This window comes from Centruroides vittatus, unplaced genomic scaffold (genome assembly GCF_030686945.1).
Source record: "Centruroides vittatus isolate TY-2023 unplaced genomic scaffold, ASM3068694v2 scaffold_3315, whole genome shotgun sequence".
Classification (NCBI taxonomy): Eukaryota; Metazoa; Arthropoda; class Arachnida; order Scorpiones; family Buthidae; genus Centruroides; species Centruroides vittatus.
Window position 1 is genome coordinate 324,678 of NW_027122703.1, and position 25,136 is coordinate 349,813.

Below are 25,136 nucleotides of genomic sequence, written 5' to 3' on the forward strand. Positions count from 1 at the left end.
TAACCGTCGTAGTCTTATTATTAAGTTTTATATGCTATACACAGTACGGATAGGCCTATACACGAATAGCCCGAAGTAATAACTCAATATATTTAAATCTAATCAACATATTAAAACTTTTCATTTCGAATAATTACGTTTAAGCGTATCGTTTTATTTCAAACTCGAAATATATTTATTATATTTTTTCTTGAATTTTCGAATCGAATGCTTTGCGTGACTCACACGTCATAACATTATTTCAAATGCTTATTTTTATAACCTTAATTAGACGTTAGCTACTGAAATAATTTAAAACATTCGTTAATTAAATCAATAAAACTGCTGCTAAAGATTGCTTTTATGTTTTAACTTCAGTAAATTTTCTATATTGTAGTTACTGATTGTTCCCATTTTGACGTGTTTTGTATTCTCGAATAGCTTTTCCTTTTGTCTTATCTCAATTAAAACAATAAACTTACAAAAAATTTAGTTTAAAAGCTTTGTAAAAAAACTTTCAATTTTAGTAGCACCCGTTTTTAATATATAATTAAAAATTTAAGTCACGCTTAGATTAAAAACAAAAATATTTATTATACATTCACTTTCTCCTTGATTGAAGTATTACTATGTATTTCATTCTGTTATCAGAGGAACTTTTATTAATTTATTTTGTAAATAAAATCAACTGTTTACATGAATAGATTAAATTTTTATGTTAATGCATCATTTATAAATTATATAATGATGAAGAGAGTTTTACAGTTGTTAAAAATGTCTGACAGGAACAAGAATCTTTCTGAATTTTAATTAAAATTTTTATTTATGCTTAGTTTCTATTTAAAAAAAATCTTGTATTCAATTCGTTATTAAAAATTCGTCTTTAAAATAGTTTTATTTTTTATAATTTTTTAAAAATTGATAATGTATTTTAGAATAAATTTTCTGCTGACAAAATTTCTCAAAATCTTATAATTCAGTAACAACATTCTACTTTATATTATTATTTGTGTATTTTTATATATAACAAATGCAAATCTTTATAATCGCAATGTAAATCTTTCGTTTATACATTATAAGGGCATTTTTGATACGACAGTGGCGCGTGGATGTGCCACAAATTCGTGAATACCGGTAACCAATACAAAGATTTGTTTTTTAAAAACTTTTCAATGTAACTATAATTCTATTTGAAGGATCTCGTATAATTTACACAAGAATCCAGAACTAACAGAAAAAATAGCTGAACTTTTTGTTGAACAATCTGATAGAGATTTCAGGTTATCACGTACAACTTTTTAAATTCTTTAGCAAGCATCTCACTATAAATTAATAATATATTTTAGTAGTTATACAAACTCGTCTTGTATCTGATCAACGTTATTCTCTTATATTATCTTTGAATTAGAACGTTTCTGAACTGGCTAATCTTAAGATTTCTCTATTTTACGCAAAGCCCAAAGAGATCAATTCTTCAGAATTAGTCTTAGGGATCTGACATACAAAAGAATTGGAAAAGTTTTTGCATAAATGAATAAAAATAAGCTTTTCTTTCATTATGCAAATAACAGATGATTTTTTTTTAATTAGATGAATAAATCGGATTTGTAAATTTATTTAATTTTAGGCCCTACTTAAGGACAAATTAAAGAATTTATAAATTTCCAAATACAGTATATAAAAGTAACAAAATATGTAATTACCATTTAATTCAAATAAGAATCATTATCAATAATTTTAATTTGAATGTGATTTGATTATAAAAAATTTGACCATTTTGCCTTTTCACACAAATTTTATTATTTAGTCATTTCGTAAAACTTCGGCCTTCCCTTGTAATTTTCTTGATTGGGCGATAAAAACTGGATTTGTGCTTTTTATTTGAATTACTAGAAGGAATTTCCAACTCTAATCAGACCATTTTTACTATACTTTTTTAACGGAAATACACTAGCCTCGCTGTAGTCTGTATGCCACCGAAAGTTCAGTGGCATATAGGTTACTGCAAGGCTATATGCCAATTCAGATTCGAATTTTCAGTGCTCAATCATGAAAAATCGTGATCTTTCTTGATTTTTCATTAGTAGTTTGGACTAAAGTGTCAAGTCAAATTTCTTATCCATGTCGGTCCTTATTTCTGTCGACCGGACGTACGTGTCCTTGATGGACTAAATCTTTGTACATAAACTAAATCTAACAGATAAGACGTTTTATTATAGATTTCTTTTGTTTTCGAAAATATCTTCATAAACTTCATATTCTTCGGTTATCTAGACGATCAAGGTTGGAAAATTGTTCATGATATATACAGTATATATATGTTATCTCCGTCTTTCTTAGACCATTAAATTTTTAATAGAAGTGTTTCAAGATTCAAAATAAACTCATTTAGTAAAATGAAACTGTCGGTGGAAGCAAAAAGTGTATTGTTATTTTTTAAACAATATTGCGTTCCTCTCATCTTCCGGAAAAGTTTATTTATTATATTAAACATGATAATTTTGTTTATAAAAATGAAACCATAAATTTAGTTTGTGACATTAAAAATCCATTTAATTTAATCCCGTTGTAATTTTTAAACTAAATAATTGATTTTTTAAGATCCCAAAACAATATATGTTTAATCCTTTCTTCAGAATTGCAGGATGACCTAAAAAACTAACTTGGCATGTTACACTGAAAGACTCTTCGAGCAACGCATTTTTTAAGCTTTTAAAGCAACGTGGACAAACTCGAATGACATTCCCACTCTTGAAAACCCCGCCCCTTCTTCACATACAAATGTGGTCCTGGACGCTTTCCTGAGATTTCATTCTCCTAGTCATCATTGCCCTATTTTTTTTTTCATTTTTGCTACTTTCAAATAAATATTCGCTAAATGAAAATACAACACTGCAATCTTAAGTGAGTACAGTACTGATCTATATATCACTTGACGCCCCTTTCCATTTTGATAAATGCTTACCACAATCTGGGCAACCAGAATCAATACCTGAGTAATTGCTCGGGTAGTTACTATGACAAAACAAGGTTCTGAGAATCCAACCAAAACTCGAAGTTCAGGTTGAATTCTCAGAAATTTTCCACGAGTGGTTTGATTTGTCTCACTATCCAGTAGTCTTATTGCGGGCCTAGTCGAACTCCTATTGAGTCTGTGCCCTCTTGGTACCCATAAGGAAGATAGTGTTTTTATTCGTAAAAACATTGAGATCTGAACAATGCGGTTTTTAATGATATTAAAAAAGTTTAGTTAAACTTGTGTAATTTAGTTTATTTTTAACCATTAACTAGTAAAAACGCTAATACAAAGAAAGGCTTTAAAAGTTTCCGTTCATAAGTAACGCACAAATCAAACATAAACCATGTGTTAAGGAACTTATTCTAGCTCTTGAGAAGCTACCTAACAAGATCCAAAGATGTCTTTCCGGTAAAATTATCATTGTTTGAACTCGGACGGTTGCAAAATGGACTTTAACCGCGCTGTCCGATCCAAATAGCTGATGTTTCATCGCTCACTTCATGAGTTTCACGAGTCCACATGACAAAACATCTGGACTACAGAATATCATTATTTTCATTGCTTACGATGCAGCATCTTCTTTACTATGTGTGCAACACAAAAGCGTGCATTATCACGCATGAAAACAATACCAGAGCTGTTTTCCAGATCCCTTTACTTTAATGGCTGCCACAGGATGGTCAAAAGTGGTGCTATAGTTCTGTGCATTTATGCTTTGACCAGTGGTTTGAATTCCAAAGCAGTTTGCCTTCAGATAGCGACTGTAATCACATTCGGACGCTGCGGTTATATCCATCGACAATCTAATATCATTGTTATTGTATTTAAACTTGATCGTATTGCAGCTAACAAAGATGCCACTTTGAGCTAATACAATGCCACGTACAGTACTTTAAGCGTGCATAGTTGTCTAACAGTAAGACGTTTTTCGGTCGGGATTGCAGCGCCAATTTAATGTGACAATACAAGTTTGCCACATTGAGGCCGAAGTTTTAAACGCGAAAACGTGTACGTCTGACGATCGGCGCCGCTTTCCTGTAAGCCTAGAAGTTTGACAATGGCGTTTGGAAAGTCAGTGGAATCGTGCTCGACATTCCAAACGCCATTGTCAAACTTCTAGGCTTACAGGAAAGCGGCGCCGATCGTCAGACGTACACGTTTCGCGTTTAAAACTTCGGCCTCAACCTCGCTATTGAGTGTAATTTAATTAACCTATTGTTTTTAATGTCTGAAAATATAAAAATACCAATTCAACATTCTGGAATATGCTTATGTTTTCATTAGCTTTAATGTGCTAATTTTCTACTCGCCAGTAATTGTTCTATAACGATGATAGCCATGTGCGAGTCATGTAAGCTTGCCTAGATGATAACATTTTTGAAACGATATGATAAACTAGTTAGAATCATTAAATAACATATCAAAATTTATGCAACAAATTAACCTAATCTTAGACAATAACCGAGATTTAACCGTCATGAAATCATTAGCACCACAGTACTATATTGTGTTAACATATTAACCATTTGTATTTTTTTCCCTAACTTGATCTCTAACTTTTATAATTCTGCTTTATAATTTAAAAAAGAAAACCGGCGCCATAAGAGCAACATTTGACGGCGCCAGTTTCCTTTTTAAATTTTTGTAATTGTTACAAGTATTATTTTGTTCATTTTTTTTATAAGATAGACTATTACAAATAACAGCTAATACATAAAACACTAAAGTTTTTTTTTTCTTAATTCGCGAATTTTTATATTATTAATTAAAGGCGATGAATTTAACTGAAGGAATTGTGAGTAGTATTCAATAGACAATAATTTTGATACAGTTTTTATCTGACATTTTTATGGTTAGATTCTGAAAGTAAAAAAGCCAATCTTCCAAGAGTTTACAGTATTTATCCCAGTTCTTACTATATTCACTCCTGAGGTACCGCTCTACTGTATTACGTACGTAAAATGCTCAATGTCATCAGCTATTTTATAGAGGGATTACGTTTTTCTCTCAGCATCAGCACAGCTACATCGCATACCTCGATTCTGCTCATTATGAGGGAACTAAGAAAATTAAGCAGCGTAAACAATAGTGTGATCCAAGTAAATGAATTTTAAAGAAATGAACAACTCTGAAAAAACATTGTGTCATACTGATAATGCGCTGAAATTCATTTTTCTCATCGATTCATATATCTTTTCGAAATATTACGAAATAATAACAATTAGTGTATTTTGATCTTTGCTACATTTAAAATTAAAACTACACAAAATTTAATCGAACAGCAAATTTCTTTAGATTAAAATATTTGGTTAGTTAAGTAATTTGTTTGTAAAAACTATCACCTATTTTGACATATTCTGTTCTTGTGGTTATTATGATAGTTTATAAAATTTTTACCATTTCTTTATTACAGGCACTCCTACCAGTATTCTGAAACAAATATACTCATGTTTGTGTTAAACTTATATTAAGATCATCAGTGGGTAAATAAATAAGTTTAAAGGAGGCAGCCTCATCAACAATATCCCTGGGTCACAGGAATATAAGTGATGCTATTGCAGAACAGAATGTAAGTATTGTTTTGCTAATAAAATATTCCATGCTAGTTTGAGTTGCAACAATAAAAAAAATCTTTAACTTTAAATAAAAATGTTGAAAATAGTGTTATATAATCTTGTATCAACAGTGCTGAGATGAAGTGGTATAATTTTGCAAATATCCTCCAAATTCACAACATATCTTGAGTGAAACTGAAAATTTATGTTAATGATCCAGTCAATAATGTTCTTACCTTACAATATTGTGAGAACATTAATGACTAGTTAAAATTGTTGCCTTTAACATAGAAAATTATATGGTCAAGTATTTTTTTACAACAAAGATAAAGAAAGAATTTGTGGATTTCTTTATGTATGTAAGCCTTATGTATAAAATTCTTTAGAAAAATTTAAGTCTATTTACAGTGTTTCCTTTACAATGATATTTGGTTACATCACTATTCTTTCTGATCATTATATAAAATATTAAAAAAATTTTACAAACATCATCTCAGGATTCCAACAAATTTAAAGTTTAAATCTAACAAATGGTTCTTTCTATTCTTATCCGTAATTTGAATAAATCACTTCTTATATGCACTGATTTACATAATTTTTTTTACAAAAATAATGTAAATGTTGCAAACTTTTCAAAAATACATGTACTTCTATAACTTATAAATACTTTCACTAATACAGGTATTTTAGATTTAGATTTGAAAAAATAAATTGGCCTTTTTATCTAAAACACTGCAAAATACAATTTATATGATAATAAATTTAAAAATTTTGACATCTAAAACTTTTAATTTAAATTTGATATGGATTTACATTTTGATATATGAATTTAGGTAGATATCTTGTATTAGGTAGATATGTGTGTACAATTTTTTGAACTAATGAAAAATAATTTTTCAATACAGTTCAATTTATTCCAACAATACAGGAGAATAATATTTGCATATTTCACAGAAATTTCTTTATTAGAGAATCTGAAAGTAATAAATATTTTGTTAGAAATTGTTAAACAAATTTCTTATTTTAATTTTTACATTATTTACATACATCTTTAAGTAATATTATTGTTGCTTGGACAAGCAATTTAAAGTTTCAACTACTGTATTATAGTTCTTAAGTTTCAAAAATGCAGGAATCTCAATACATCTCAATAATTGAAATTTTTACTCCATATACAAGACATTTTCATGTTTAACAAAAAAAAAAAAAAAAATTTAAATCTAGTTACAGATTACTAATTTTCTGAGAATGTAAATATGTTTTTGATCATGTCAAGCTTTTCATTTTGAACCAGACCTGTGATTAAATTTTATTCATAAGTCAACGTTTGACATGCTATAAAATCAATAGTTATCAAATATCTGTGTAATGTGAGCCATGTCAAAAATCTTTTGTTAATTAATGTTATTTTATTTTGCTTTTTATTAGAATTACAACAATTTTGAATTATAGAAAAAAATGCCTTTTGTAATTGTCACAAATTTCTTTCTTGTTTTTGATGTTTTTTGTCAATTTCATTTACTAGATGTAACATGATGTAAGAAATGAAACATGTCAATTTTAACAGTCATAGCATGGAAGTCAATTTAAATTATTTTCTTGAATATAATAAACTCAAAAATAATTGAAAATTTTATAATTGTTCTAAGAAAACTTTGAATTCAAATGTGGTTGATGTAAAAATGCACATTTCATCAATAAAGAAATGGTGCACAGAGCTACAGATGTAAAGGTGTACATTATTACATCAGCAGATTACTTTTACAATAATTTATTTTTTTGGCACAGAAAAAAAGACTTAAACAACTATTAAATTTCTTCTATGCTTTTCCCTGCTTAAACTATACAAAATCCCTGAAGATCTGCAGAAATTTATTTATAAAAATTTTCATTAGGTCAAGAATATATAGGAAAAATGACAAAAATTCTGGTCAGGCTTTTGATCTAGTATTCATTATATTCCTCATTTTCTGATTTAAGAACTAAATACAATTAAATAGTTATATCATATTTATTGTCTCCTTTTGCACAAAATAGTGTATTATATTTCACAAATTCCTGCAATCAATCAACATTTTCTTTTGGGTTGATGAATATAATTAAAAATTAGTTAATTTATTGAATATGAAATTTTAATGTAATCCAAATTAAAAGTAAAATTTAGCAAAGTTTTTTAAGTTAGTGATCTTTTGCTTAACTGAAAACATTTTTGCATAACATTCTTAAAATCTGAAAAAAAAAAATTTTATTTGTAATTTGACCTATGCTTATTCAGAAAACCTTTAATATTTCATATTCAATTGTATGTAAAAAAATAACTAATAATATATTTTAATAAAAACATGATGATAAATTTAGTTTTGCATTATGAAATTTAAAAGAAAAATTAAAAACATTTCATTAAAAAATTACAGAAAATATATTTACATCAGTTACAACACCAGCTGCAATTGTAGTTCCTCCACATCTTAACATAAATCTTCCCAGTTCTCGCAGATCCCTATATAATTCTAAACAGACTGGCCGATTTACCTCTAATTCAATTATAGCACTACTGTTTTTTGTTAAACATCTTAAAAAATGAATAATAATAAGTTATGTATTAAAATTTATTTACTGAATTTATGGTAAAATTTTTTATATGCAAATCAAACTGTTTCAGACCTTGGCTTCTTTTTCACAACTTGGCCTGTGCTTTTATGTAACTGAGAAATCAGTTTTTTCACAACTGCTTGTTCACTCATGCTTTGATAATGAAGAATGACAGGAAACCCTTTAGTGATTGGAACTTCTATTCCAAAAACCACAATTCGAGCTTGAAATCTAGTTGTTACTTGAATTGGATTATTTGGATCACAAGCAATACTTCCAATTGTTATTTTATTCATATCTGCTCCCAAGAGAGAAAGTCCTACATGATCACCTGCAAATGCTTGCAGTACAGAATTTTCTTCTATACTAATCCCTGAAAAATAAGATAGAATTATAGTTTTTAAACACTATTATTACAATAAATATTCATTAGTACTTTAAAAGATATAATAAGATAAATTACAGATTTTCAGCATTAAATCCATTTCTGTATCAATTTTTTGCATAGAATATATCTTAAAGCCAACTTACAATAGTAATCAAATTCTATATATGAAATAAATAATGAAAAAAAAATCATTGCAACATCACAGCACAATATGAGAATCTGGAGTTAAGGGATTCATTTTAACAAATTTGTTAAAATATTTTATTTTGATAGAAATTTTATCAATCTAAAAATTAACTAAAAGGGAACTTCCTTTTTCTGCCAGATGAGGACATTTTAGTTCAAGTAGATGTCTCATTCTCTATCTGTGGGACTGCATGACTTCTGGCACATCAGAAGTGTGATGGGATTTTCTAATACTTCTATTGGATAGAATTCAGTATGAAAGGTGAGAAGTCCCTTTCCAACATGCTCTTGCTAAGGTTTTTGCCCAACACACTCATCCCTCTCCATCCCAAAAGGTTCTTGTATTTTATTCGTGCACTCAACTCGACTCCCTCATCAATTGAAAATGTCGACATTATTACTAATCCATTATCTATGATTTGTGGATCAAAGTCCCCACTTTTTCACAAAAATACATTACTGAAAAATAGTTTTATCACAAATTTTACAAATAAATTATCAAATTCAGTCTTGAAAATAATGCAAATTGACCAATAAAATAGATAATTTTACAATTTGCTAATATGCAACATTGGTGAAAAGTTTAAAATTTGTTACATCAGAGCACAAGGACACATCATTAAAGAATACTTTCATCACAAGAGATGCAGAATATGTCCAATCATACAAATAAGGTTCAGGGAAATTTGCTGTAAAAAAATATTAGGGTAATTACAGTAACAACTCGGCTAAGTCTATAGAAATTGAGAAAATTCACCAAAAGGCAGGGACACCATGTGTTTTAAGAATGAAATAAGAACATGTTTACTTTGTTTCTGATCAGTTGTCATTTGCTGCATCACTGCCTACTTACAGTAAGGATGAATCAATCAGTCTTACTTACCAAACCATAGTTTTGATTTTTACAAAGAACTGAAACCAAAACAGAGCTTTTAAAACAAAATACAGTCAAACCTGTTTTTGTGCGGCCTTTTTCTGTGCGATTTTTATTTGTGCGATTTGTTTTGTGCGGTATATGAAAATTTCAATCAAATTGGAACATAATTGACTCCTGTAAAATTTTTAAAAACTCTATTGGTTGTTTTCTATGACATCAGCAGGTTTTTTCATTTTTTATTCAGTAAAATTTTTTTCTCATATGTTTATTTCCATCCCCTCTTATTTTTATAGCATAAAAACCATAAATATTATGTTATATTTGAACAGATGCCATAAGTTAGCTCCCCTCCAGCTTTAGACTGCAGGTGTGAAATTTCACACCTTGTTAAATGAAATAAATATAGCTGCAGGAAGTGTTATCAAATAAAATCATTATTTAATGATTATTTTTAATTTTTTAATGTTAGATTCATATTTAAGTGGAAATAATTAATTAATATAAAAATTAAAATTCTTAGAGGATTTTTTTCCCCATTAGGTGTTGCAGAAAAAGGCCCAAGGAGTTAAAAAAGCAATTCCTAGTTATTTCGTATGGTTTCGACCATCCCTATCCCCTGCATAAAAACAGGTTTGACTGTATAAAAAGAAAATCCATTTTTATTTCAAAATTCTTTTCAACACTAATTAATGGGTGAAATTTCATGCCAACTTGAATTAAATAAAATATTTGCTCATTTCCCACATGGAAAACTTACAAATTAAATAGCTAAAGTTTTTAAGTGTGATTTATTAATTAAACCACTATTTTTCTGAATTGTCTATCATTTTATAAACATTTTCTTCTTTTAATTTTCATATTTTCATTAATAATAATCTGTAAAAAAAATGTATCTTTTCAGAAAAAACTCCAGGACTATTATAATGTACAGAAGTTTCGCATGTTTGGAAGTCAAAAAGTCTTAATTGCTAAAAATATAATCATTTGTTGCACTGGTGACAACTTCAATTTTGTTTCTATTAATTGACATATTACATTAAGTTTTAAAATTGTGTACAATATCCTATGACAATGACAGTATTCTTTTAATTAAAGTGAAAAATTAATGTAAAAACTTAAGTTTTAATTATTACAGTGAATTTCTGCACTGTATTTTACCTGAGATAATTAGCTCTGGTAAAATATAGTGCAGAAATTTTGTTCTTTCCTGAACTAACTCTCATTACTGTGCCAATCTTTAAACACCAGTATAAAGTCCTATTAATAAGTCAAGTCCAAGTAGACAATTAACAATAATATGAGTCTTAGAATAATTTTAAATGACTGGTAGTAACGAACTTTTTTCCTAAAATATAAAATCCAAAAAAGATATTGAATTGATTATCATCATAAATGTTTCAGTAATTATCATTTTATGGTTTACAAATAATCAGATTTAGAAAATTTTCAGTATAGAAGCAGGAGTCGCTCTAAAACATTTTAAAATATTGCCAACCTTTTCACCAGTTTTAAATTTCTTTTGCCACTTCAAATTATTTATTGCCATCATTTTTACTTACTAATTAATGAAGGTGCTGGTAGCCTTACTGTTTCACAGCTTAACATTACTTTTGCTTTTCAGATGTCACTTACAAGGAGAGGATCTCTGATTTGAACAAAAACTTGATGAACACAGTCTTAAATGCAAATAGCACCTCGCCCAAATAATAAGACCTACTTCTCAAGCATTTCCAAAAAATGAGCCTTTGAAAATCAATCGTTTAGCTTATAGATCTGCAGAGGCTTGTTTCGCTAAACAGGAATAGACATCTCAATTTGTAATCTCATTTATAAGCTTTAGATGTGAATAATAATAATAATAATAATAATAACTCTCCCATGGTCACCACCTGGTCATGGTGGGAGAGCCCAGTAATTTTACTGATCCATAGGGCAATGCAGGCTGGAGCACAAGCTCCTGGTAGGGACACCCATGCCAGTAAGGTCTATGGGGAGGAAAGAAGCTAAGAGTAACCACACCCACATTCTGTGGAGATATTTATTATGGTAATAACTAGATCTAAATGTGATACCGGCTCGGACGTCGCCCGGGTTAACAAGGTCCGCGTTCGTGGTTAGGCAGAGGCTCACGTTCGAAAAATAGGCCACAGTCTCCCTTGGTTACCGGTGGCGAAAGCAGCACCGGCTCAAGCATGGCTACTGCAATGCCCTCAACAGATGTGAGGAACCAACCCAGCCTTGGTGTTTCTGTGGCAATGCATCCGCAGACCACAAAGGCTGGAAAACCACGCCAACGGATGAAATGGACAGTAGAAATGAACGAGTTTATTATCCGTACTTATTACACCATCACAAAACTCGAAACAAACATGACAGCATACAGACAACAACTACACCATAGATTCACACAACAGTATCCTCATCTCACTGTCACCGAACAAAGGGTTGTTGATCAAAAAAGAACAATTATACACAACAACCTTATTCCACAAACAACACTTGAACTTATCAAACAACAGGTTGCTGATCAAATACATCAACAGACAGAAACATCTAACATTAATGAAGATTACGTAACCTGTCAGGATAATCCAGCAACAAGCATTGATAATAACACACATACAACAATTATCACTAATGATACTACAGACACTTCCTTGTCCATCACTGATAACATAGACATGGATTTAGTTAATACACTCTCACATATATTTCAGGAAACACTCACTAAATATACAGGCACAGATCCCACACAACGACCACGAATACCAAAAATCAACACGTGAAAGGAAGTAGGAAAAACACTAAATTATGTAAACACTCACTCACTACCACACTACATTCATTCAATTTCTACACTCGCAGACATTCATACATTAGTTTATGCTGGGGCAGTCACAGTAGTGACACACCATGGACTGAAAGTACAATCACAGACAAATACACAGAAAACACAATTCTATCACAAGCCTGCCTGGCAGAGAAGAATAGAAACACAAATAAATGACATTAGACAGCAATTAGGCATGCTGACACAATACACTAGAAACAACATAACACCCAAATTAAGGAAACAGCTCAAAAACATTTTCAAGAAAATAAAAACACACACAAAACATGAACATCACAACACACGCATCACAGAATACATTGATACACTAAAACAAAAACTTGCTGCCAAAGCACGTAGACTCAAACGATACAAAACATGTACACTACGAAAACAACAAAATAAATTATTTACAAACAATGAAAAACTCTTTTACAGACAAATTAATAACAAAGCAAACACTGATACACAGCACAGTGGCACACCAACAGAAGAAGAACTCACAACATATTGGTCTTCTCTTTGGTCCAGTGCTGTCACGCACAATGCTGATGCAGGCTGGATCGAGGAGGAGAACAGAAACTTGCACAACATACCAACTATGCCCTGTGCTGAAATAAACATACATGATTTCCAATACACTGATAACAGAGCACACAACTGGAAGACACCTGGTGTAGACAACATTCACAATTTCTGGTACAAAAAGTTTACATCACTGCACCAGGAACTAGCTAAACACCTAACACACATCATCATCAATCCACAAGACATGCCAAATTTTCTTACTCAGGGCATCACCTACATGAAACCCAAAAACAACAATACCACAGACCCCACACAATACAGACCAATTACCTGTCTTCCAACACTCTACAAATTATTGACATCCTGTATTGCAAACAAAATATACAAACATATTGAAGAACATGACATTCTAACAGAACAACAAAAAGGTTGCCGTAGAAATCACAGGGGATGCAAAGAACAGTTACTCATAGATTCAGTCATTCTACAGCACGCACACAAACAACACACAAACATACACATGGCATATAAAGACTACAGAAAAGCATTCAACAGTGTTCCACACAGTTGGCTGCTACATATCCTACACATGTACAAAATACATCCATCACTCATTGCATTCTTTCAAAACACTATGCAGCACTGGAGAACAACACTACATCTCAGGGCCCATAACACTTCCATAAAAACAAACCAAATTTTTATTAGGCGAGGAATTTTTCAAGGAGATTCCTTCAGTCCTCTCTGGTTCTGCCTAGCCTTGAATCCATTATCCAACATGTTAAACAACACACAATATGGCTACAATATCAGGCACGAAAAAACAACACAGTATACACTGTCACATCTCATGTACATGGATGACATAAAACTTTATGCATCCACACAAAAACAACTTCATCAACTCCTACAAATCACACATTCATACACCAAGGACATAAAAATGGAATTTGGCCTAGATAAATGCAAAACACTTCACATAGAAAAAGGAATCCTGAAGAAAGAAGATTTTGCACTTGGAAATGGAGACGTTATTGAATCCATGGAAGAGGGTGAGTTCTACAAGTATTTAGGATTCCAACAGGCCAAACTAACAGAACATGCACAAATAAAGCAAAGATTAATTAAAGAATACCAAAGTAGGTTAAATGCTATTCTCAGAACAGAGTTAAATGCAAAACACACAGTTAAAGCAATAAACACATATGTTATCCCAGTACTCACATATTCTTTTGGAGTTATACATTGGACTCACACAGATCTTGAGCAACTCCAAAGGAAAACAAGAATTGCTTTAAAATATCAAAAAATTAGATGTTTTTCTGATGAAAATCTCATTATTTTTTTCAATATTCTCTCCAAACCTGCTTGAATGAAATCAAGCTTTCAGTGTACTCAATCTCTTCACCGCTTTCATATTCTAGTGAAGTATCATCCAAATCTTTGCAATCCTCACTAATAGGCAATTCAGCATTAATTGCACAGTAAGACTATATCCAGTTCACTGTTATAGGCAGTTGTCAATTTGGTTAAGTCCTTTGCTATTGAGAATCCAGGAACCTGTCCAATAGATATTCCAAACTATAGGGCAACTTGTCTTAAAGTTAATGTCATACAAAGACCAAAGACTGAAATTAATCTTCTAAATTCAATTCTTTGCATGGAGCTATTTCTTGATATTCAGATGTACTCTAGCTGGTCATAGATAATGACTTTTATTGAAATGTTTCTTGTATGATAGTGATGATACTGTCCACTGCTTATCACTTGTAGCAAAAATTAATTGTGCATTATGTAACAGCCTCATTTTTGCCTCTACACATGAATGTTGAATACATCAATAGTGTGATCTTAAACAATGTTCTTGTGAAAAGAGCAAATTTCTTTCATCAAAATTCAAGTGGCACATGGAGGAACTCTGTAAAATGTCATAGAGGACTTGTTGAATCTTGTGGTGATATGGCACATTCATATCCAACAGTGATTCAATGGTGTTTGTCATCTGTAAAAGCTGTTCCGGTACCAGACAGCAGATGATCTTGTCATCCTGTTAGTGCTGTCAACTGTCAACCGTCGACATCAAAGAAATATTCATTTCACTCATTAATTCTTTGAACTTTCACCAATGATCTTTCTGCAGAATGCCTCCACTTGACAGACATGTTCTTGGTTGATGGCACTAACAGGATGACCAGATCTGTTCTAACACTTGGTACTAGAACTGCCTTTACAATGAACACCACCAAACTATTATTGGATAAGGAAGTGCTTCATCATCACAAGCTTCAGCAAGTCCTCTGTGACACTTTACAGAATTCCCCCATGTGCCACTTGAATTTTGATGGTAGAACATTGTTTTAGAGCACATTACTGATAGATTATGGTGACAGTCAGCCACACATCAATAGAACTAGCACATTTCAAGTGTAGAGGCGGAAAAGAGGCTATTACATGTTGCACAATTCATTTTTTGCTATAAGTAGTAAACAGTAGACATCATTATCGAGTAATCTTTTTTATTGAAATGGTCTTCATACATTCACATACTTTTTTCTTGTTCTGCCTCTCCCTCCCCTGTTCAAAATGAGAGCAATTCTCAACTAATCAATTAAAGTATAAAAACCAACTAATAGATCATGAATATGTCTAAAAATAAATGAGAAACACTTGGCTACTATGCATTTGTAGAATAGTACACGTGATATGTTCTTTATAACGTGTGTTCAGATAATGGAGCTGTAATATCAATAAAATATTAAAAAATCTGTTCAATATGTAAAGTGTTAGAGTAAAGAGATTCAAACCTGTGCAAAACCTATGAGTTCAGTCAGCCAAAGAAAAGTGTTCAGAATGGAGGACTGTTCAAAAACAGATAGCAAATAATAATACAGTGGACTACTACCTTTCACTGTGGCAGCTTCTCCAGCAGGCATAATCACTACTCGATCACCAGTTTGTACATAACCGGCTTCAATACGTCCAGACACACTAAAACCTGATCCCATTCCTTTGTATACGTCACCAACACTGAGACGAAAAGGTTTTCCAACTGGTCTCTCTGGAGTTTTAAACTTATCTGCAAAGAATTCAATATGTATTGGAATATGTCATAAAATTTCATTGGAAGTTAGACTATATACATCTATTAACATGTTTTTTATCTCTAAAATTCAAAAAATTGGAAGCAGTTTTTGATCTGAACTTGGAAACAATTATTTTATGCAATTTTAAATTATTAGAAAAAGCTTTATATTTTTTATTTATTTCAAAGTTCTAGAATTACAGAATATTAAGTAACAAAAGAAAAGGGGCTTTGTTTCTTCTAATAAGAAATAATAATGAAATCTAAAAATGAAGATATTAGTTTTCAATATTAAATTCAATCAAAAATTTTATATTTTAAAAAATTTTCAGGCAGAATAAAAACACCAATTTCATACAATATAAATAAATGAAAAACGTAATTACATAAATCATTTAAAACACTAACATTTTTCTAAAATGTATTTTTTTCCAGGTACTTTGAAGAGAAAATAAAGAATGATTTTAGAGATCATTTTAATTATATTAAATATTGAGATGAATTTAGAATATGATTCTTAAGTAATGTTTTTAATGTGTTATATTTTAATGTATATTTTAATAATGCTGTAATTAAGCATTCAGAGTAAAAATAATTATGAAATTGATATTATAGCATAGATTACAAAATTCAATACTAGTTAAATAATGTAAGTACAAATACCATTAGTATTGATGATAACTCAAATAGTATTCAGTTTAATTTCAAGATTATTTTCGCTGAAATTTATTATTTAAATAGTAACATTATTCAATTATAAGCTTAACTGTTAACAGATGAAGTAAGAGTTTAGCAGGAGTTTAATGAAAGATGAATATTGTAATTAAAATACTTATTTTAACTTACCAATAACTTCAACAAGACAAGGACCTTTATACCAAGATGTTAACAATGAATTTTGAGCAGATTCTGTCAAATTTTCTCCCGTTAAACCACTGCATGGCACAAAAGTGACGTCATTTTCCCTAAAGCCTGCTTGTTTAAGAAATACTCCAAGTTTGCAGACTATTTCATTATACCTATCTTTAGACCAGTCCACATTATCTAATTTATTTACTGCAATAGCCAACTGTGAAACACCTAAAAAATTTTTCAGTATTATAAAGATTAAAATTGTTTTAAAAATTTAATGATAAATTAATTGGGCAAAAAACTTTTGATGCAAAAGTAATCATTATGTTATTGTTTACCTAAAGATCTTACTAGCATAGTATGCTCCCTTGTTTGACCACCTGCATCAAATCCAGTTTCAAATTCTCCACGAGTCGCATCAACAACCAAAACTGCAACATCTGCTTGAGATGCACCTATTAATTTTTAATAAATTTATAAAATATTTCAATTAATAATTTATTATTTTAAATATTCATTATACTAAATATTTTTAAAATTTTGTATGTTAAAAAGCCTAATTAATCTAATTAATGATTTTAAACTTAATTTTTTGTATTATTAATAAGTGTAAAAACTGAACTATTATGATTATTTGTGTAACTAATTTAAAACAATCATAATACATTAATTTATACTAATTTCTAATTTAAAATGAAATTAAAAATAAATTTCCCAATTTAAAATTTATCATGATTATTGCAAAAATACTCCCCACCCAGTGACGTAGCAAACATAACTGGTGCCCGGGACAGGACACTTTATTGGCACCCCTCCAGAAACACATATTACGAATAATTCTATATATCTATATTACTATAAGAATATAATACAAATAATAATAGAATGTAGTACCTACCTTAAAATATCTATAATATATTACAAATAGTTACTATTACCTTCCTGCCCCGGGTGCCACTACACAGAGGGGGCGCCCGGGGCATGATGGACCCCCTTGCCCCCTTGCTATGCTACTGCCCCCACCATCAAGTACTATGACTGTAATAATTATTTTGGATATATTTTTCAAAGAGTTGATTCAACAAACACAAATAACAATTTGTTAATATGTGAAGAAAAATCTTAAAGGATGAAGTATATATGTAAATTAGCATTCTAGATGGAAATAAACATATTTCTAAATGATGTGTAGAGGTAAATATATATATATATATATAATATAATATATATATAAATATAAGTCACCTTAAAATAATTAATTAATAAATATTATATGTTTAGAAGAATTTTGAATTAGAAAAATTCATTATAAATAACTTTTATTACAAATAATAATAAAATTTTAAAATTATTTTATATATATTATTAATAACCTTACCTAATCATTGGACAATATTACACAGCAATATCTACATATATATTTTTTTCTGAACATGATTAAGATTAATGAAATTATATACCTTAATACAACAAATGATGTTTCTGTAATTAATTAAATTGCTACATTTGCCTAACTTAATGATTAGAAGAATTTGGTTTTACAAAATTCACTCTCCACAAATATATTGCAAGGAATTAAGCCATAAAAATTATCTAGTATAATGTTCAAGATATGTATGGATAAAAATTAATTATATAAAACTATAATTTTGTTATTCATTAATTTAACAATTTCATTAAAATAATAGAAATATTTACTTTCAGATAGCAAAAACAACTTTTCATTAAGTATCTTTTATTGATATTTGATGCAATGAACAGGTTTGTGACAAGTTAACAAAATTGCCTTAAGATAACAATTTACATTTACCAAAACTACCTTGAACACAAATGATAAATTATTTTCTAAAATAAAAATTTTCAAAAATGAAATGTTATTATAACACAATGTGATTTCAAGCATTTACAAATATTCAATTAAATTTTTTTTTAAATCCTATTAACAACTACATTCTTCATTACTTAACAGGAAAGAAATTTGCAAAAATTAAAGTATTTACCTAACTACATTCAAAAAATTACCTGTAATCATGTTTGGAATAAAATCTTTATGACCTGGAGCATCTAATAATGTAATAACATGATGTGTTGTTTCAAATCGTGATTGAGCTACATCCATTGTAATTCCACGTGTCCTACAAATAAATAAAAATACTAAGTGGAAGTTTGATGGTGATATGGAATTATATTATTTCATATAAGAATTACATTAAATTATTAAAAATATTCATTTATGAACAGTTTCTTAACGTTAATCAATATTTACAGTTTATTCAGAAAGATATTTATTTAAATTTTTTAAAGCAAATGATGAAAAAAATGCTTTATTTATCACAACATCAAACCATGCTTTTGTAGAAGATAAACACATTGTACCAGTACATATAAACCACAAATTTGCCATGAGACTAATAAATTGTAGTAAAAACATTTTTGAATTTGAAATTTTAAAAAATTAGACCAGGATATACAGGATTAACAATTATGGGATTTCATTTTGTTTTTAGATAAATCCAAATTTAATCTGCACAGATCTGAGAACAAATTCTATATCAAACATACAGAAGGTGAGGCCGTAAAGCTTCTGATGAGTCAAATGGTGTAAGAATGCATATCCAATAAAGGTTTCAACCAGCCTGTACTTTATATATGGGTCTGTGAATGCAGCACATTACAAAAAAATCTTATCTACCACGCCACCTCCAACAATCAAGAAACAAAATCTGAACTGAAATCCTGCATTTTCCAAGACAACTCTATATCATGTCATTGCACCAAGATGGTAAGTATAATACGTCTTTTCTTTATCATTTTTTTAGGATTATCAGCACTTAAACTGATGTAGACATTTTTTTTTACCTAAACAATAATTTGCACAAGAGATCCAGATCAAATGCCTAAGCTGACTAAATAATAGTTCTGATCAACACTAAGTTATTGAGAACTGCTGGCATATCATGGACACAAAATTTTGAGAGAAGATGTCTGAAAATAAATAGCAAGTGCAGAATTGTATATGAGTTAGTATCACAAGCTTGGTATAAAATACTTAAAGAATCTCATCCATTCTACACCAGAGTGCTATGAAGTATTAGGATCCTACTAAATGAAAAATAACTGTTTGTGGTTTTCCATTACTTATGTTATTTATTTATGCTGTGAACAACATGTTCTTTCAGTAATGCTCATTAGCAGTATTGGTGAAGCTGTGGTATGAAACAAAACTTACATTCAATTTACTATTATATGTAATAAATTGCATTTTTGGTTTATTCTCTATATTTTAACAGCATATGCGATCATTACAAAATTGCAATCACAGCTTACATTTGCTACTTTACACATCTATTAAATGCTTTTTATTATATATCACAGATAAGTGGTCTCCAAAGTGGAGTATGCTAAGTGATACGTGGGATATGCCAAGTTTCCCTTCAAAATACTGTGTGTGTGTCCTGAAAGAGATAGACTCATACACAGAAAAATTCAAATTGCAGGTAGCGGAAAACTTACCAGGAATTATGTATTTATAGTGGAAATTTAGCAAATTTTATTATATTATAGGGGTACAACTTATAATTATTTTCATCTTAGGTGAACACAGTCAAAGAAATTTGGACATCACTGTCATAGATGCACTTTCTATAACCTCTACTGTATAAAGCTAATGTATATGTTACAGTCAAAACCTGTTTTTAGTTAGAACGTGTTTTAACTAGTTGAAACCAGTTTATACTGGATGTCTTTGTTAAAACCTGTTTCGTCTAGTTAAAACTAGTTTTAACTCAAATTCATTCTTGGCTAGCAGTAAATTCTAGTGTTAACTAGACAAAACGGGTTTTAACAAAGACATCCAGTATAAACTAGTTAAAATGCATCCTAACTAAAAACTGGTTTTGACTGCAACATATAGAGTGATTCGAGGTAAGATGGTAAGCGAAGGAAGATGCCTACTTTTTGATATTTTCAAATGGTGACGTCAGATATTGTCATGTGTTTGTATAATGAATCATTGGGCCAATATTGAGTGCGGAAAGCTGTAGTTGGCTACCGTTACCTCATTTTCTACATCTGAGAAGAATAACAAAAACTTCGTTCTTATCTTGTGTTTGTGAAATGTTTCTAGAAGCATTTTAAAACTAAAAGTTAAAATAGGATTTATTAAAAATTGCGAAATTAATGTGTGATGTAATTAAGGTTCTAAAGTTTCCATTGTGAGCTACCACCGATCCCGATCGGATGGACATGCTAGAACACGTACAACATAGGCATCTTACCCTGACAAATGGAAAAGATGCCCATTTTTCATAGGGTAACATGCCTATTTTTTGTTAATTGAATTCCAATATGCCTATTTTTAATAAATTTTTGTTTTCTCGTTTTATTGCAGGATATGCATAGAAATTATATAAGGACTTCTCAAAAAGGTTTTTCAACTGAAAAAAGCTTTCAGCTAGCTATAGAGCATGTTAGAACGGGCAGAAACTTAACAATACTTATACTGCGCTGTTATACTTACCATGAAGTACTTTGTACTACATATGCAATAAATTAAATTTGGTTAAGATATTCGAAAATTAATTTTCTGCAATTATATTTGTTATCTTACCCTAATGGCATTTGGCATCTCACCCGGATACTTAGGGCGAGATGCCTAAAATGCCAGACAGTAAAAAAGTCGTCATTGCAAACACAATATACGATTATTTTTCATATACTCCAAAGTTTTATTTGAAAAAACATGCTCAAGAATATGATATTTTCGTTAGAGGCCTCCAAAACCCAAATTATCGCTATCATTTCCTTCATAAGCATAATGTTAGGCATCTTCCCCCAAATCACTATACATAACTTTATTTCCCCCAAACATATTTATGTAGCTAAAATTAGTTTTAACTAATGTTAAAAGTTAAAACTAGTTTTATCTAAAATCAAAACATGTACAGCAGTAAATTAACTAAACAAAATGGGTTTTGTCTAGTTAATTTACTGCTAAACCTGTTTTGTCTAGTTAAAACTAGAATTAACTGCTAGTCAAAAATGAATTTGAGTTAAAACTAGTTTTAACTAGACAAAACGGGTTTTAACAAAGACATCCAGTGTAAACTAGTTTCAACTAGTTACAACGCGTTCTAACTAAAAACGGGTTCTGACTAACATATATAAAGAATTTGTAGAGTATTAATTTTAATGTTTTGTATTACTTTGTAGACACAACTGAGCCGAGACAAATCCTCAACATAAATCAACATTTGTATATAAAATCACTAAAAAGTAATAAGGTATAACAAACTTTTTAAAAATCTCAATTGGTTATTATGTTTATATCTAAAAATTAGATAGTTGTTAAAATCCAAAACTTCTTTACCAACTGTTTATCCAAGATAAAACTATTTTAAAAGGGACATAAAAGAATAACCAAATAAAAACTAATTTACTTATCTTCAATATCTTTATTGTGATAAATGCATTTTGATTCAATAACCCACATCAGCGTCACATATTTCATCTTTTTGACAGTAAGGATCTTTAACCTTCCAACAATTTCTTATTTTCTGTTATCATCATCATCATCATCTGCAGATGGTGTTGACAAAAGGTGAGAAATTGTCAGAATGTTAAAGATCTTCATAGTTTATATGAGATAAAACAGTTGGTAAAGAAGTTTTGGATTTTAACAATTAACTAATTTTTAGATATTTGAATATAAGTTAAAGGGTAACTTATATACAAATGTTGATACAAATACACAAATACTAAATATTATAATTCTTTATTTCCAAGGGAATTTCCCCTATTTTGGGGGGTATACATATAGTAATATAATATTACATTTTATTTTATGTAATTATATAGTAAGAGACATAATATAGAAAAATAAATCAGTAAGTCTACATGACTCACCAACATAACATTAGTTGATGTTTTAAACAACTCAAAAAAATGCAAATTGTCTTAATAATTCGTTTTCTAGAATTCAAAGTTGTGTTGGTAAACCAATGGTTAAATAGTACAGAGAATTTTCTCAGTAAATTTTACAAAAAAATTAAAAATTTTATAGGCATCTTTTTTATTAATGTTGTTTAATTTATTTTTGAAGTCAATAGGTGATTTTAAACAGCATATATTTTTGATATTGCATTTTTCTCGTATATTATTCAAGGGTTGACAGTTTTGTAGAAGGTGAAGCACCGAGAAGTCCTCTTGTTGACATAGCAGGCAGTATTTATTTGAAAGATTTATATAAGTGTTATTAATAAAAAGCGAGTATTTATTTAGGCGTAGTTGAATTATTAATCGTTTTACATTCAGGTCTACTGGTAGCCATATATAAGGTTGGAACGAAGGAATATTTAAGATATTGGTGTACCAGGGATGATAATTGCTTTGGGTTAAGGAAAGTTGATCTTTATTGATTGATTGAGCGATAGCAGAATTCATCAAAAGAGAGTAACCATATTTCCAGTCCTGAACTGAGTCTGTAAACAATAGTTCCGATATTCCAAAAGAATTTAATATTCTTCGAATTTTATATTGCCATAACTGTTTATTATTGTTGTTTTTACTTTGTTTTACCATTTCTTGGTATAATAGTTTAATATTGTCATCACTTTTATATTTAAGTCTGTAGTAAAATTTTATTATTCTTTTTAACAATTGAGGAAAGATCCAGGAGCGTGATGTTTCGTGTCGAATGGCATATCCAGGTATAGTATTTTCTAGTTGTAACAATTTACGTAGGAAATAAATATGCAGAGATTCAAGACTGTAAATATAATCCAAGCCCCAAATTGGACTGGCATAATAAATGATAGGGCTTATTGCAGTATTATAAAGTTTAAGATGAATGTTTAAATTTGACGTTTTCATTGTTGAACATAAAAATAAGAGGTTGTCAATTGCCTTTTTGACCCTGACATTTAATTTTGACACTTGATGTTTAAAGGTTAAGTTCCAATCAAATTCCACTCCTAAATATTTGACTTCATTAGTTATTTGTAATAGAGTGTTTTCATGATAAATTTTCAAGTCCTTATTAGCTAATTTTTTGTTTTTACGAAAAATGACAATGTTGGTTTTTGTAGGATTTATTTCGAGGTAAATTGAGTTGAAATAATGATTGAGTTGATTGATTTTGCGTTGTAGAGATATTTTATTTGGAGCCAAAATTACTAGATCGTCGGCGAAAAGGATGTAATGAAAAGAAGTATTGTTTATTTCAATGCCGTCTGAGGAATGATTAAAAAGTTGATCAATATCTCTTAGATAAAAATTAAACAAATATGGTGACAGAGGATCTCCCTGAAGTACACCACGTGAAAGATTTAAAGATGGAGATATCGAATTACCTTGTTTAATTCTAATGGTATAATTTCCATATAACTGTTTTATTGAAGAAGTGAATTTAACACTTGCACCACTAGCTTTTAATTTATTTATTAATAACGGAGTGTAGATTGAGTCAAAAGCTTTTTTAATGTCTATAAATGCGGCGTAGACTTTCCTGTGTTTTTTTAAGAGATGCAGTTGAATTATCATTAATAAGATAAATATAGCAGATTCTGTTCCTTTGTTTTTTGTGAAGGCGTATTGAAATTTAGCTTCTAATTCGTTAGTTTTAGTCCATTGCTGAAATCTATTTGCTATTATGGAGGTAAAACATTTTCTTAACGATAGCAATGCAATAGGCCTATAGTTATTTGGAGATGATTTGTCACCCTTTTTATAAATCATGGTTAGATTAACTGTATTCCAAGATTCGGGAAAGGTAGATGTTTTATACATAGTATTATATAAATGAAGTAATTTTGATCTAGAGCTGTTAGACATTAATTTTAAAAATTTCGTGGGAATATTATCATGGCCTGAAGCTGTGTGGCTTTTGGTTTTTTGAATTGCATCATTTAATTCTTCGATTGTAAAGTCAGCATCTAGATATTCGTCGTAAGCTTTAGCATTATTTATTGTTAGAGGTTTTAAATGAATACTTGGATAACGCTGAAAAAAATTTTTCCAGGTATCGAAGTCAATAATTGAAGGGATTTCGTTTATATAAGGTTTAGGTCGGTATTTCCTTACAGTGGACCAAAAAAATTTATTGTCCTTATTACATTGAATTAGATTTAGTTCGAGCTTTCTAAAATAGTTTTTCTTTTTTGTCTTAATTAAGTTATTATACATTCGTTTAGCATCCTTATATTTGTTAAAGTTAGTTTCATTTGAATATTTTCTGAACGTTTTTAGTTTT

The 25,136-nt window shown here is 29.7% G+C and overlaps 1 protein-coding gene across 2 annotated transcripts in view; it reads right to left on the bottom strand.

The window, feature by feature from the left end:
• Window positions 1–6,445: 6,445 nt before the first annotated feature.
• The window catches only part of HBS1 (translation elongation factor EF-1alpha (GTPase) HBS1), a 50,817-nt gene continuing 32,126 nt past the window's right edge, over window positions 6,446–25,136 (bottom strand). For both annotated transcript variants that reach the window (XM_067286422.1, XM_067286421.1), the window contains exons 10-16: window positions 18,911–19,023; window positions 17,227–17,343; window positions 16,883–17,116; window positions 15,857–16,030; window positions 8,218–8,518; window positions 7,981–8,125; window positions 6,446–6,527 (exon numbers count right to left, since the gene is read on the bottom strand). In XM_067286422.1, coding sequence (XP_067142523.1) covers window positions 6,519–6,527; window positions 7,981–8,125; window positions 8,218–8,518; window positions 15,857–16,030; window positions 16,883–17,116; window positions 17,227–17,343; window positions 18,911–19,023 — 1,093 coding nt within the window. In that variant the 3' untranslated portion in view covers window positions 6,446–6,518. The remainder of the gene's footprint in view (window positions 6,528–7,980; window positions 8,126–8,217; window positions 8,519–15,856; window positions 16,031–16,882; window positions 17,117–17,226; window positions 17,344–18,910; window positions 19,024–25,136) is intronic.